Source organism: Pelophylax lessonae (genome assembly GCF_965119305.1).
Source record: "Pelophylax lessonae genome assembly, chromosome: 6".
Classification (NCBI taxonomy): Eukaryota; Metazoa; Chordata; class Amphibia; order Anura; family Ranidae; genus Pelophylax; species Pelophylax lessonae.
In genome coordinates this window covers 239312593-239329340 of record NC_138773.1, presented here as the reverse complement: position 1 = coordinate 239329340, position 16748 = coordinate 239312593, and the positions used below count along the sequence as shown (strand labels likewise).

Here is a 16748-nt window from a genome sequence, read left to right as displayed (position 1 = left end):
AAAATCATCATATAGAAGCAGAAAATATATCAGAAATATAAAAGGCAGACAAAAAAATGACCGCTAATTTGCTTATCTGAAGCATCTTTTTCCCAAAATAAAATAACCCCACGGAAACTAAAAATAATTCAGTCAATTATCAATAGGAATGACTGTCAGCAATGTGGTCATAAGGGGTGTCACATTGGTTATTCTGCTGTTAGTAACACCCTACCAGGGGCAGAAATATTGAAAGCAACTACAACTTCCAAATGGATATTGCTCTTTCACTATCTGAATTGTGGCAGAATCTCAGTTGTTATCTCTAGCAACTAAGGGTTCAGTGGCAGAGAGACACCTTGGTAAGTCAGAAAGTAAGAGATTGATGCCAACGGAGGTTAGCTGACTCTTCGCAATTCTGTTGCTATAGAGATGAGGCTGCTACCAGCAAAATCACTAGTGTGACATGTTGATTAAACTAAACCTCAAAGATCAAATGAGTCAGTAAGTAGTTTCCAACCTACAGCTTTTCTAGAAAAAAACAAGTATCACTCTGTACTGTAATGCATTTGGTTGAGAAATATTAACAGGAATGAGAACAGCATATCAACACATTCTTAAGGCTGAATATCGGCCGGTATTGGCTAGTTCAAAAATAACCGGCCAACATTCGGCCAGTGTGTACATTCAAAAAATCAGAAGCTGGTCGGCATCTGATCAGCACAGCCGGGAGATCACTGTACTACATAGCATAGTTAGTGCAGCAAGCACCTCAATGTTTTACAGTGTGTACCAGACAGAACACTACATTATTTACAAAATCCAATGAGAACAAAGACAATTCTCTAAAAGCCAATATATATTGAGCCAAGTAATCAAATACAACTCTTTGTGCCGGTTTACACTGGTGTGATGTGGGAACCCTGCAAATCCACTGTGAGTTCCCGCATCGCACCCGACTAGCAGGCAGTTCACACTGCCATATGCAAACTGCTGGAAGTGTCAATACAAAGTTATTGACACCCCCAGATTAGATCGCATATGACAGTGCGAACTGTCAATTCGGACAGGAATCGGATCACATAGGTGTGAACACCCATGTGATCCGATTCTGTTGCGGACCAAAAAAAAGGGTCCTGCATGACTTTGGTCCGAATGTGATGGGAATTCAGCCATACAATCTGTATGGCTGAGTTTGCATTGCACAGACATGGCAATGTCTGACATGGCTATAGTGTGAACCGGCATTTATACAATAAGAAATTAGAACCACTCCGGGAATGCCAGGGACAAACACCGTGTTCTCTTTTGGTACTTGTGCAAGGTCTTACCCCATGGCCTAGGGCTTTTGTCTATGTATGGCCCCTTAATTCTGAAATTCAATGCAAAATGTGAGTAGCCACAGAGCATGTAACCCTAAATATCGTTACTTAAGAGAATGTAAGAGCAGCCATAAATATGATGAAGATATTTATTTGCCAAAAAATTATGTTCTACCCTAGAAAGAATTTTGATTAAACAGTTTGAGCATTTAATGCAGAGGTATAATGTTTGCAGGACACTTTCCTCAGTTAGCACAATTATTATTGATACTTACATCAGAATTAAATCGAAGCTGGCAAACGTTGCAAGAAATAACTTGCTTTTTCTTTGGTGGAATGGAAACGCCAAAGGTATGGTTAATCACAGCTTTTTGTACTGGGTCCATCTAAAATAAAAATAGGTAAATATGAGCACATAAATATGCTATAGCTTACAATGAGATAATGTAAATAAATCATCTTTTTATTAAACTACTTTTTTAAACTGAAACGGAGCTGTGAATGGTTCACTATGTTTGCTTAACCGTTTTTTGGCAACACTGGTTTTTATCAATCCAGCCAGAGAACTTTCATAATGAAGAATTAATTGCTTCCCTTGTCCTGTTTGCACACTATTTCAATTTTTGCACTGTGTGCATTGAGAACAATTCAAGTTCTAATGTTTGCCATGCCTGTATACTGATGTCTATGGTTACCTACAGTTGTTTACAAAATGTTCTCATTGGCACAGCATTCCATGGCCCTGATTTACTAACGCCATAAGTTTGCTAGCTTTTTCATTAATCCCACAAGCATTTGTTTCCCAGATATATTAAAACACAAGAAATCCACTATAAGACCGAGTTCAGAGCCATGCATACATATACAAGTCCATCATGAGGAAATCAAGCAATTTAGCAAGCTGACTTTCCATTCTCACTGTCGCAAAAATTCTTTGAGTGTATATTTCTTTGTCTCACAAAAGTAGGCAATTACTTAGGAAAAAATACAATAATATTACTGTATATATATTATTATATATTATTTTATTTAATTCTTGGTAATTTTTTGTATATATAATTTGAAATACAAATTCCGATTTTTTTTAGTTTTGGATAGAGCAGGAATAGTATAAAGTGATGTCTGTGTCCCATTTGAGACTGTTGTATTTGTACCACCAAAAGGAATTTCTCTTCTTTTTCCATGTGACTACCTGTCACATGTACAGGAAGTGAGATGAAATCTCATTCATAAAGACATACACCAATACATTCCTGACAGAGGTTTTAACCCTTTCTTACTCTGCTAGTAAAATGTGTTTTTTGACTTACCGTAAAATCAATTTCTCTGATGTTCATTGACAGACACAGCTCCTGATCTTGTTAACCATTGGGTTATACTGCCCCCTACAGGAGTAGGACACTAGGCAGAAAAAAAGTCTGGCTACGCCTATGGACAGTCCCAGGGGGTATGCTTCCTCTCTCTGCTATAGGTACTTACTTTTGTTACAAGCAGTGTCAGAAGAATTACAACTCCACAGAGGGGTGGGTGCTGTGTCAATGAACATCAGAGAAATGGATTTTACGGTAAGTGAAAAATCCCATTTTCTCTTTCGTTCATTGACAGACACAGCTACTAATCTTCCTCACCATTGGGACGTCCCAAAGCAGTGTTAAACACGAGGTGTGGGAACAGCAAAAAAGTAACTCCCAAGGGTAACTATAGCCAACCAGGTAAACAGGAGCTCAACCAAAACAACTGGAGCTCACCTGAAAAAACAATAAACCCTCAAAGAGGACCAGGTCCTCTAAACAGCAGCCTGCAAAACCTTGCGGCCAAAAGAAGCACCTGCAGATGCAAACACATCCCCTTTATAGAACTTTGTGAAAGTGTGCACTGACAACCAGGTGGCCGCCATGCAAACCTGCATCACTGATGCCTGATGACGGAAGGCCCAGGAGGCATTGAGCATCCGAGTAGAGTGTGCCTTGACAGGAAGAGGAGGAACCTGGCCCTTGATGGAATAGGCCTAAATCACCGTCTGTCTAATTCATCCGGAAATGGTCGCAGAGGAAGTGGACAACCCTTTCCGAGGCCCATCCGTGAGCACAAATAGTGAATCTGATTTCCTAAAAGACTCCCTAGCTGCCAGGTACACCCTAATCGCCCGGACCACATCCAAGGCATGCAAAGCAATTTCCCTCGGATATTTCGGCCTGGAACACAGGGAAGGCAACACAATGTCTTCATTCAAATGAAAAATCAGAGACAACCTTTGGAAGGAATGATGGACAAGGGTGAAGAACCACCTTATCTCTGTGAACCACCAAGTAAGGTGAAAGACAGGATAACGCCACCTATTCCAACACCCTGCACGCAGAGGTGATAGCCACCAAAAAGGCCACCTTTTGAGACAGCGTAAGCAGGGGAATATCCCAAAGATTCTCAAAGGGAGGCTTCTGAGGGAGGTCCAAAGGCAGTAACGGAGAGCGCACTGGAGGAGCCAAGTGCCGAAGTCCCTGAAGAAAAGTACACACCAGGGAGTGTGTGGCCAAGGGCCATTGAAAGAAGACCACTAAGGCTGACACCTGGCCCTTGATAGTACTCAAGGCCAGTTTCTGCTCAACCCCCTGTTGAAGGAAGGTCAAAATTCGAGCCACCGAAAAAGAATGAGGATGAGCCCCGAGAGACTCACACCACACAATGAACGTCTTCCACGTGCGATGTTAGATCTTCCTAGAAGTATATTTCCTAGCTTTTAACAGCGTTGGAATCTCAGACTCAGAAAAATACCTATTCATCAGCACCTAGCGTTCAACAGCCAAGCCGTCAAAGCAGGATGGAAGATTGGTCCTTGGGACAGCAGATCCCCCCTGAGAGGAAGCTTCCAAGGAATGTCGGTGACCAGCCTCACCAGATCGGCATACCAAGACCAGGCCGATCCGGGGCCACTAAGATGACTGGAATCCCTTCGGCCTCAATCCTGCATAGAAGCCTTTGCAGAAGCCTGAGAGGAGGAAAGGTGAAAATCAGACGACACTGACCCCACGGGGCCACCAGCGCGTCTGTGGCATCCCCCAGAAGTTCCCGTGATCAACCCACAAACCTCTGTATCTTTCTTTTGAGACGGGACACCAACAAATCCACCTCAGGAATGCCCCACCGGAGAGTAGACACAACTGATAAAACACCTCTTGATGAAGGGACCACTCCCCTTGGTCCAATGCCCTTGACTGAGGTAATCTGCCTGACAGTTTTCCACCCTGGGAATGTGTATGGCGGAGAGGGCTGGAACAAACCATTCTGCCCACCTTAGAATGCCGGCTACCTCCAGAGCCACCAGGACACTTCTTGTGCCCCCTGGTGATTGACATGAGCCACGGCCGTGACACTGTCCCATTGAATGCTCACTGGACATCCCTGAAGTCGAACCGTCCAATGTTCCAGACACAGTCTGATCGCTCAGAGTTCCAAGACATTTATTGGTAGGCTGGACTCTTCCAGTGTCCAGATCCCCTGGGCAGAATTTTTGCATAGGGCGCCTCCCCAGCCGGACAGGCTGTCATCCATGGTGACCACTGTCCAATACAAGGGGAGGAGCAATTTGCCAAGAGCCAGAGAACAAAGCCACTACATCAGGGACTCTTTCGTTCCCCCGCTCAGCCAGATCTGATTGTCCAAAGACTGCAGAGTCTTGTCCCATTTGGCCAGAATCTCCCTTTGAAGGGACCTCGTATGGAACTGTGCAAACTGAACCACCTCGAAGGTAGACATCATCAGGCATGTAAGTACGGAGGGATAACCACCTGCTGGACAGCAGGAGACAAATCCCAGCCTGCAATTTCTGTAGTTTGTCCAGAGGAAGGAGCACTCTGGCTAAGGCGGAGTTCAGAGTCAGACCCAGATAGTCCAGCTTTGTGGACAGAACCAGAGCAGACTTCTTAAAATTCAGAATCCGGTCGAACTCCCTCAGAGTTCGTATGGTGATTTCCAGGTTTTCCACCAGAGCAGTAGGAGACTCAGCAATGGGGCTAACACTTCTGTGAAGACCCGAGGCAAGACCAAAGTGTAATGCACAAACTGATAATGCTCCTCTCCCACGGCAAAGTGGAGGTGACCGGCACATATTGGAATGTGAAGGTAAGCATCCTTGATGTCGATGGAGGCAAGAAAATCTCCCTGATGTAGGGATGCCACCACCGCACGAATGGACTCAATTCTGAACTTCTGCACCCCCACAAAGCAGTTCAGCGCCTTGAGGTCCAGGATTGGACGCACCTTGCCTTCCTTCCTAGGAACTGTAAACAGGTTTGAGTAAAAACCCTGAAAACATTCCGATGTCGGAACTGGGACAATCACCCCTTGAAATAACAGGTCTTGTACCACCCAAAACAGACCCTGTAAGCGGTCCGGGGACAGGCGCAAGTTGGGAGGAAAGAACCTCGTCGGGGGGGGGGGTTAGAGCAAAACTCGATCTTGTAGCTGGACCTTATGACTTTGTGTACCCACTTGTCTTGTACCAGAGAAGTCCACGGGTCCGGAAACCAGAGAAGACATCATCCCACCCCCGATATGGGTGAAGGCGCACTTTAATGCAGAAGGAGCCTTGTCTACGGGTTTGGATAAGCCCACTCTCAACTTGCCAGACCAAGTTTGCTTGGATCCACCAGAGGAGGCCCTGAACGGGTTTAATCCCTTGTCAGTCGACCCTGAGGGACAAAAAAACGTCCTCTGAGAAGAGAAGGATGGCCCACGTCTACAATGAGGGTCTTTGCCATTAGTAGCCTGCGGAAGAAAGGTACTCTTCCCCCTGTCAGATCCTTAATGATGTCATCCAGGGTAGCTCCAAACAGGCAATCTCCTTGAAAAAGATCTGTCAAGGCCTTCTTAGAAGTCTGGACCGCAGACCAGCATTTCAGCTAAAAAATACCCCTAAGGACCACTGCTGAAACTGAGAGCCTAGTGACTATTATTAATCTGCTAGTTTTTTCTGTGTTTTTCTCTATTCAAAGGGTGAGGTCCCAAACAATATTCTATCCAGGGCCCTCAACAGATATTAATCTGGTTCTGAGTGAAGGGATATTTAGGCATACAAGTTTCATATTGCTGCTGACCAGGCAGGTGATCACTGTTGGTCTTTGTGGGCAGCATCATCTCATAGTTAGTATATTGAAACCAGAGTGCACATGGAAAGAAACAAAACCTTATTGTTACTCAATGGGAACAACGAGCACTTCTGCAGCATTTTTTTTTTTTTTGCTGTAGTATACTCATTTTTGTGACTTTTACCTACAGGTAAGCCTATAATAAGGCTTACCTGTAGGTACAATTAATATCTCCTGAACCTGCACGGTTTAGGAGATATTTGCCCTGCATACAGCCGCTGATGCTAGCGGCGCATGCGCTCTTAAGGTCCGGCGGACCATCAAAGTTCCATGCCAGGCACTTGCCGGAAAATGATTCCTGCGCGCATGCGCGGGAGTGATGTCCTCGCGGCTCCAGCCATTTACAGCGCCGGAGCCGCCGAACACAGAAGAGATGCCGAGGGAGCATGTCAGCTCCCACAGCGGTGTCCGGGGGTCCGTGTCGGGGCTTCGTTTTAAGGTAAGCATTTCATAATGAGCTAGTATGCGATGCATACTAGCTCATTATGCCTTTGTCTTGCAGGTTTTTTATTTTTTTCAGTATACAACCGCTTTCAGGGAACAAAAATGTGATGAACACTGTTTTAAATATTTCCATGTCCTGCCTAGTGATAACACACTTGAAAAAATGTAGCTACATTTAACAGGAAGCAGAAGTAATCCTACATGTAGCCTAAATACAGATTACTGCCAGCCTCATTCATCAATGTCTGGCTGCTTATACAAACTTCACTTGCTGCCCAGAGAATCAATAGGATTCAGACTTTTCTGATTCTACGTGTCGAAGGCTGAAGGACCAATCTGTGTAGCTGTGGACAAAGTATACAGGTTCTATCTAACACATACTTATCAATGAGATAAAGTATGCGTAATTCATTACAAACATATTTCTACAAACAGTAAATTACTCAAACTCATGCATAATCATTATTTATCCTTCATTTTAAGGGACTTCCCCAAATTCTGGTACTTGTAATTATCTCTGATTTGGGGAATAACTGAGGTTCATTTACTAAAGATGTAGTGAACGTTCACCTAGCATACTGTACAACAGGGATAGGCAACCTTGGCACTCCAGCTGTTGTAGTTGTAGTTTCAGCAGAGCTGGAGGGCCAAGGTTGCCTACCTCTGCTGTACAGCAATAATATGAGGGTACATTTACTCTGAATATTCAATCATGCTCAAGGAAAATGATAAGAAAAAACTTGCACGTGATTGGATGATTGAACCGAATACAGATTAATCACTTAGCTAAGTGCTAACTGAAATTTCTCTACTACTTAGTAAACCATCTACATGAACTTTCCTTGTTTTTTTTTTTTTTTTTTTGCGGGGTATTATGTATTGAATTCTTATTAGCATAAATAATAACTTGCTTTTTAAGTTAATATGAGAAGAAATATTTGAAATTCAAAAAAGGTATTCTGGTATTCAGGTTGTACACATGATGGGCCTGCACTCATATAGTGAATGGGTAAGTTAGAATGTGCAAACACAACTATTAAGACTTTATACTTTATACTCCAAAAAGGCATATTGAGTGAAATTGCTTAATAAACTTAAACTAATAACAAAGTCTTTGCTGCTTCCCTACATGCTGCATGTATTTAAAATAGAGAGTGTTTCTTGCAACATCTAGCAGGCATTGATGACACAGCATTAAAGTATATATACATACATTATTATAATATATATATATATATATATATATAGATATACATCTATATATATATAAACTTTTTTCATTTGTATATATGTAGGAAATAGTGAGGAATGAATCTGTTTCTCATTGGGGAGATTTCCCTTCACTTCCTACCCTGTAAGACCAACAAGAAATGAGAAGAAATCTCTTTAGAGTGGGGAAAATACTCTCTTGAATAGGTGCCACCAGAACAAGTGTCCACATTAGGTTTTCCCTCTATCTAGTTTCTGGTGACAACAAACGATTTTGTGCAAGGTGAAAAATCAGCGCAATCGATAATTACTGAAAAATAAAAAGATCACTGAGCTGCTATACCAAAACTTTTTCACTAAAAAAGTAAATGATGATAGTAACACATAGGGGTACAACGCTAAAGCGAATAACTGCCGGTTCACGACTTGGTCGCCTGACAAGTAGCAGTCCATGCTGTGCAATGGTTCCCGTTTTTTTTCTTTTTTTTGCAAAGTCGGGGCGACTTGCATTGACTTCCATTATGTGAAGTCGTTGCAAGCCGCACCAAAGTCGCGGTGCACGGGCGACGGCATTAGTCGCCCGATGTTGGGTCGGATCAGTGTGAACCGACACTAAGTGCAAAGATATGGTAATGTGCTAATAAGGTGCCTGCTATATAAATAACAATATCCAAAAAATATTGATATAAAGTGACAGGTGCTTAATAAAGTGCTTAACAGCACTTTATTAAGCACCTGCCACTTTATATCAATATTTTTTGGATATTGTTATTTATATAGCAGGCACCTTATTAGCACATTACCATATCTTTGCACTTTTTCACTTTAGCGCTGTACCCCTATGTGTTACTATCAACAAACGATTTTGATTTTCACTTAGGGCTTGTTCACTTGTTGAATTGTTTTCTATGTGCTCTGTGTTGACCATTTATGTGCAGTCTGTGCAGAAAAACGCAAAGGACATAGTGTAGACTATCGCTTTCTTTGAATACTAGAGATGGTGGTCACCAGGACAAACAGAGAGAGTATATATACTTAGGTGACACACAGACAGAATTAAAAACCAATGTGTACAAGGAGGAAATGGCCAAAAGCAGGTAAAGGATGCATTATTATTATTATTATTATGAAAAATTATTATTAATAATTTTAATTAAAACTTTAATTTATTCAAATATATTTCATAAAAAGCCAACTCATTATATGAGTTAAAAGGGTTCTTCGGCATTAGGGTTTGGTGCTGTTGAATGAAGTGTGTATTGGACTGATAAAATTGGAGGAATCCTGTTTCATTAGGGCTTGGTGCTGTTGTATGAAGCATATATTGGACTGATACACTTGGAAAGATCCTGAGGGATAATCAGTATGATCGCCCCAGAAAAGCCAACCATTGGCTTTTACTCCTTGAAGAAATGCTTAAGTATAATATTTCCCTCAACACTGCTTGAGATCTGTCTAAAGCTGGATACACACTATACAACTTTTGTTGTTAGATTTCCTTTAGATTTACCTTTAACTATGTAGCATACAAATTGAAAGTGTTTAGATTTGACCTCATATTAAGTGGTTTTGGTAAATCTAAAGGAAAAAATCTAAAGACAATTTGTGTATGGTCCATAAAACATCTACTGCTTTCAGGAATCCAGGGCCCCACACCATTCTAACCTCTCAACAACAACTCTAAGCAACAATACAGAAAGAAAGTTTTGCCTTTGCATACACTTCTATTCAATTGGCTCCCACAAGTGGGCACTCTTCTGTGCTAGGCACAGCACCAAGCAGAAAGCCAACAACTGACATTAAAAAAACATAACCACATGGTCTGATGTACACTCAAACCTTGTGTGTGGAAGACTTTTTAAACTGAACCTGGAAAAAAAAATGAAAAATACAAAAACGCATAACACACATCTACAATGCATAGTACTGGGTGAACAAACGAAGAGTAGAAGTTAACAGGAATAGAGGTTCACCTTATTACATAACATATAGGTGTGATAGGAGCGGAGCCCTATGCCTGCAAATAATTTCATTAGCGCAGGCATAAGGTTCTGCTACTTTCACACCTATATGTGTGTAGGTGTATATATATACATATATGTGTGTGTGTATATATACCCCTATACAGAAGTTCAGATGTTATGCCTGCCTCCAAAGACGCCCAAAAAATGCCCAAAAAAACGCCTGCAACAAAAACGCCCAGGTGTGTGGTTGCAGGCATTTTTTTGGGCATTTTTTGGGCGTCTTTGGAGGCAGGCATAACATTTCCTTTAGATTTGCCTTTAATTACGTAGCATACAAATTGAAAGTGTTTAGATTTGACCTCATATTAAGTGGTTTTGGTAAATCTAAAGGAAAAAATCTAAAGACAATTTGTGTATGGTCCATAGAACATCTACTGCTTTCAGGGGCCCCACACCATTCTAACCTCTCAACAACAACTCTATTCAACAATAGAGAAAGAAAGTTTTGCCTTTGCATACACTTCTATTCAATTGGCTCCCACAAGTGGGCACTCTTCTGTGCTAGCCACAGCACCAAGCAGGAAGCCAACAACTGACATTAAAAAAACATAACCACATGGTCTGATGTACACTCAAACCTTGTGTGTGGAAGACTTTTTAAACTGAACCTGGAAAAAAAATTTAAAAATACAAAAACGCATAACACACATCTACAATGCATTTTACTGGGTGAACAAACGAAGAGTAGAAGTTAACAGGAATAGAGGTTCACCTTATTATAAAACAGAAGGAAATAATAATTTGCCTTGCGTACCTTCTCTAGTCTTCCACCAGGAAAAAGTCAGCATGAAGAAACTGGTGTCTGGAATTTTTGAGAAATCTTGAGCCCTCCAGAAATAATTCTCCACTAGTAACTGTGAGACGACAGAGAAGAATGCACCGTGCCTAATGCCACTGTACTCTGCGAGCAGATGTAACAGACAAAGCAACACAAACAGTTCTGTGTGCAAGTCTCCTGGGGTTCAAGTGTAAGATTCCCTTCTGAGCAGATGACGATGTTTCCCAAACACGGGAGCTGTGTGTAGTTAGGTCATTATTAGAATTCAGGAAGGTGCCACATTAACATTTAAATATGGCTGACACTCAGGTGGATTACTCCAAGTTTGAATAGCAGAACAGGACATATTGGCTGGATGTAATGTGATCACTGAAACCATATAGATACTAACAACTTTTCATTCAATTAAGTTTTTACTTGTAAGGCTGCTGGGCAACTTAAGTGACTTCAAGTGCAGTAGAAGGCAATCAGCATAAAAGTTTAATTTGACGTTAGACCTTGTTGTAAATGTGTGTAACCCTTTCCTGAGATCACTACCTCACTTCTACAAAAACATTGTTGAAAAACTGTAAAATTTACAGTTAATTATAGGTGTACCATTTGTAATAGTGGAGTGTTGTACCCTATTGGTGATCAACAGAAGCAGGAATATGCAGCACTAAGGCCTCTTGGACACTGCAGCTTGAAAAAGCTCAGCACCGTTTTTTTTTTTCTACTGATCTAAAATGTGGCCCATTTTACACAAAGGCGGGTAAACAAGAGCTGTGTATTTTTGGGTAAACAAAAAAAAAAAAAAATAGAAAAATCTGCATTCCCGGTCAGTATTTTGCTCCCGTATGTGCAAATACACGCAAATACGCACATATGAGCATACATATTAATTAATTGTGTATTGTGCATGCAAATGCGCATATACATGCGCATTCGCGCAGAAATAAGCGCAACACAAGCTCCTGAAATAATGTCCACAAAAGCAGATGCTCAAACCCCAGCTAAAAAAAAAAAAAAAATAGCCCTATAAAAAAAAAAAAAAAACTACTGCAATACTCACCTTCAATCTGGAGCTAACCACTCAGTACCCCTTTACAAGATGTTCTCTGTCTTCCAGGCTGAATAAGTGTCAGCATCTTTAAACAAATTTCCTTTGAGCCCAGGCTGTCTTGGACCTGCCCACAGCCTGTAGCTGGCCAGCGAAAAAAGAAGCAGCAAAGTGATAAGCTGATCTCCGTCACTCTGCTCTCTCCTCCTATCTGCATGCTTATTGTCAGCACATGAATTGACTGGACCCTTGCACTGCTTCTTCCTCTCCCACTCTGAGCTCTGTTGTACATGGGGCTACAGGAGGTTCACATCTGGTCAAATTCAGGTACTTACCTTGCCTATATTTAAAAACAGAAGTTCAATGAAGTAATGATGAATGACAGAACTGCATTTATTTGTGTCTTTTATATCTGCCTAGAGTTCAGCTTTAAGCACTACCTTTCATTGGCTGAATAACTTAAAACTGTAGGCTTATAAAACAGCTCATACATCCTCATCACGCGTCTCATTATATGTACATACACAGTAAAACAGTGTGATAACAGGTGATGAGTGATATTCACAAGGATTTGCTGCATCAGTAATCCCCTGAATCTGGTCCTTTGATCTGCTGGGCAGGGCAGATTATTCACCAATACGCCGGCACCTAAGTGAACTGGTAAAGGATCCCTCTGTGCATACTCATCTTGAATACTTTGGATAGTCATTCTTATCAAGATGATGCCGCTCAGTCATAAGGTAATTGCCTGCACAATAATTATAAACAGTACTTGATATACACTTAGTGGGAAAATTACTTTCTGATCGAAGTTCAGCAAATGTGGCCAGGGCACCTTAACTCTGGCATCAAGCATTCTCTAACATGAACATTTATTATCAATTTATAAAACAGATTGGTTCACCCTTCAATAAATTGGTGAACTGCAGCAAACACCAGATCAATGTGGGCTGTGGCAAGACATTTGTAGTTTCAGGAAGACTAATCCCCTCATCACTAGTAATAAAATTAAATTAACAAATTTATAATCTGTACCATGGTTTAAATTTTACCAAATTATAAAGCCCTAAAGAAAACCCCACAGAAATAATATACAATACATAACAGTAGCTATCTTCAAAAAAAAAAAAAAAAAAAAAAAATATATATATATATATATATATATATATATATATATATATATATATATATATATATATATATATATATATATACCACTATAGATACCCAAAAGAACACCTTTGGGATGAATTAGAGTGGAGACTGCGAGCCAGGCCTTCTTGTTCCGACATCAGTGCTTGACCTCACTAATGCACTTCTGGAAGAATGGTCAAACAGTTCCATAGTCACACTCCTAAACCTTGTGGACAGCCTTCTCAGAAGAGTTGAAGCTGTTAAAGCTGCAATGGGTGGGCCAACTCAATATTGAACCCTACGGACTAAGACCGGCATGCCATTAAAAATCATGTGCGTGTAAAGGCAGGTGTCCCAATACTTTTGACAACATAGTATATATATATATATATATATATATATATATATATATTCTTTTTTTATATATAATATGAAAAATATATATATATTACAGACAGTATATACACTTCTCCAAAAAACAAAATGAACACTTTTTAATCAGAGTATAGCATCAAGTTAAATAAACTCTAGGATATTGATCTGGTCAGTTAGGTAGCAGAGGGGGTTGTTAATCAGTTTCAGCGGCTTTGGTGTTGATTAAATTAACAACAGGTGCATTAGTCGAGCAACAATGAGACAACCTCCACAACAGGAATGGTTTTACAGGTGGAGGCCACTGAAACCTTTTTCCTTACTCATCTTTTCTGACTGTTTTTCACTAGTTTTGCATTCGGCAAGGGTCATTGTCTACTGGGAGCATGAGGCAATACCTGACGCCTATAGAGGTTGTACAGGCACTTCAACTCCTCCAGGATGACACATCAATACCTGCGATTGCCAGAAGGTTTGCTATGTTTCCCAGCACAGTGTCAAGAGCATGGAGGAGATTCCAGAAGACAGGCAGTTACTCTAGGAGAGCTGGACAGGGCCCTAGAAAGTCCGTAAACCATCAGCAGGACTGGTATCTGCTGCTTTGTGCAAAGAGGAACAGGATAAGCACTGCCAGAGCCCTACAAAATGATCTCAAGCGAGCAACTGGTGTGAATGTCTCTGACCAAACAATCAGAAACAGTCTTCATGATGGTGGCCTGAAGGCCCAACATCCTCAAGTGGGCCCTGTGCTCACTGCCCAGCACTGTGGAGCCTAATTGGCATTTGCCACTGAACACCAGAATTGGCAGGTCTGCCACTGGTGCCCTGTGTTTTTAACAGATGAGAGCAGGTTTACTCTGAGTACATGTGACAGACGTTAAAGGGTCTGGAGAAGCCGTAGAGAATGATATGGTGCCGGTAACATTGTTCAGCATGACCGGTTTGGTGGTGGGTCAGTGATGGTCTGGGGAGGCATATCCATGGAGGGACCCACAGACCTCTACAGGCTAGGCAATAGCACCCTGACTGCACTTAGGTATTGGGATGAAATCCTTGGACCCATTGTCAGAACCTACAATGGTGCAGTGGGTCCTGGCTTCCTCCTGGTGCACGACAATGCCTGGCCTCATGTGGTGAGAGTATGCAGCCAGTTCCTGGAGGATGAAGGAATTAATACTATTGAATGGCCCCCCACGCTCTTCTGACCTAAATCCAATAGAACATCTCTGGGACATTATGATTTGGTCCATCTGATGCCATCAGGTTGCACCTCAGTCTGTTCAGGAGCTCAGTGATGCCCTGGTCCAGATCCGGGAGGAAATACCCCAGGACACCATCCGTTGTATCATTAGGAGCATACTTCTACATTGTCAGGCACGCATACAAGTACGTAGGGGCAATACAAACTACTGAGTACCATTTTGAGTTGCTGCAATGAAATTTCTACAAAACGGACTAGCCTGCTGCATCATTTTTTCACTTTGATTTTTGGGGTGTCTTTAAATTCAGCCCTCTGTAGGTTGATAATTTTCATTTCCATTAAACGATGTGGCATCCTTTCGCTCCTAACACATTACCCAGTCCATATCAGTCCAAAATCCAGCATGATATTTTTCCCCAATGAGATCTGATGTGTTTTCAATGTGTTACTTTAATTTTTTGAGCAGTGTGTATATATATATATATATATATATATATATATATAAATAAATAAATATAGAGCAGGGCCCTCTGATTCCTCCTGTATTGAATTGTAACTGTACTGTCTGCCCTCATGTTGTAAAGCGCTGTGTAAACTGTTGGTGCTACAGAAATCCTGTATAGAATATATTTATATATATATATATATATATATATATATATATATATATATATAGATAGATATATATAGAGATATAGATGTATATATATATAGCACCCCTCTGACACCCCAAAGGCAGGATAGCACCTCCGTAGGCAGGGGCAGGCTAGCATTTCACCATGCAAAAAGTGTATGTGCTCTCATTGTAGAGACTTTTTAAATTGTAGAGTTAGGGACTGCAGATCACAGGGTGCCTTGTCGGGGCCTGCAGCTTACGCATGTATTTGCAAATGTGTGCAACCAATCCCCTGTTTTTAACGCATACTGTTAGACAGGTCAATTTGGTTGGTCGCTGGCTGGTTGGTAAGTTGTGACTGGAAATCTCTTCGTTTTTTTGATTAGCATTTCACCATGGCTAAAATTGGGTGACAGTCACTTTTGTCTTTTAAAGTTTTAATGCAGAACAGTTAAGGAGTTGGGAATTAGGGGTCCCAGATACCATAGCAGATCACTCTCCAGATTGAGATCAATGTCCACCTTCACAGTATCAGAACCTTTAAGCCAACCCAGCAACACTGTAAGCATGTTGCCAAATTTCAGTGCATCCTCCAAGTGAGTCACCAGGCCCTTCTGAGAGGCCAGAATTAGGCTTTAGGTCTCTGAACGTACCCCATTATTATAAATATACTTATGAATTGTGCTACTCATTCACAAACACAGATTTGCCATACTAAGTACACTAACAAAGGCAAGTTTTGGAAGGAATCGGTATGTTTTATAAACTGCAGTACACAGCTCATAATTGATTATGGATAAATGTAACATCTAAAAGCATTTGTTAGTAATAAATTCTAGATGGATTGCATTTGCAGAAGAAAACCAGGTTTAAGCGAGAAACGCAACAAGGCTGTCCTTCTTTGCTGTGTTTCATTATCATTATCAGCAGATCATATAAACATTTATTAGCCTGTCAGCTAGGCACCAGCTAGATCCTTGTAGCTGACCAAGAAAATAAATTACCGACAAATAAAAGGTGACAAAAGTAGTTATATGAGCCACTGAAATCTAGTTAGAGTTTTCTATTTCACTGGTAATCTTGTATATAGGGCCTGATTACAAACACATCATCGGTACACAGCAAGGCAGAGTTCGTACACTATGAATGCATTTTTTTATTAGGTTTGATAAGGAAATGTAAATAAAGAATGTTTTTAGAATATCCACTAATGAGGCCGCATCTGAAGAACTGCAGTAAACTATCAGAATGTGTCATCTTTTTGTTAGACAGGCGTGCAATAACATAAAAAAAAAAGAAAAAAAAGTACATTCATAATTTAGACATTTAAAAATGAGATAGCAAACGGCTTACGGCAAAACCATTTTTTTTATGAATTATAATCAATCAAAGCAGAACTTAACTGCATTTGAGCACCACAAACAGAAAATACTATTTAATTCATTTTTAAGACTCAAAGTAAACTCACCCATCCATGTCTAGATGC

At 40.9% G+C, this 16748-nt stretch overlaps 1 protein-coding gene across 4 annotated transcripts in view; it reads right to left on the bottom strand.

The window, feature by feature from the left end:
• The window catches only part of ZNF385B (zinc finger protein 385B), a gene marked incomplete at its 5' end in the record, with an annotated part of 556508 nt that overhangs the window by 124828 nt on the left and 414932 nt on the right, over positions 1-16748 (bottom strand). For 3 of the 4 annotated variants that reach the window (XM_082261100.1, XM_082261103.1, XM_082261102.1), the window contains one exon: positions 1577-1687. The exons of the other annotated variant lie outside the window; for it this stretch is intronic. In XM_082261100.1, the coding sequence (XP_082117226.1) occupies positions 1577-1687 (111 nt within the window). The remainder of the gene's footprint in view (positions 1-1576; positions 1688-16748) is intronic. 4 annotated transcript variants of the gene reach the window in all.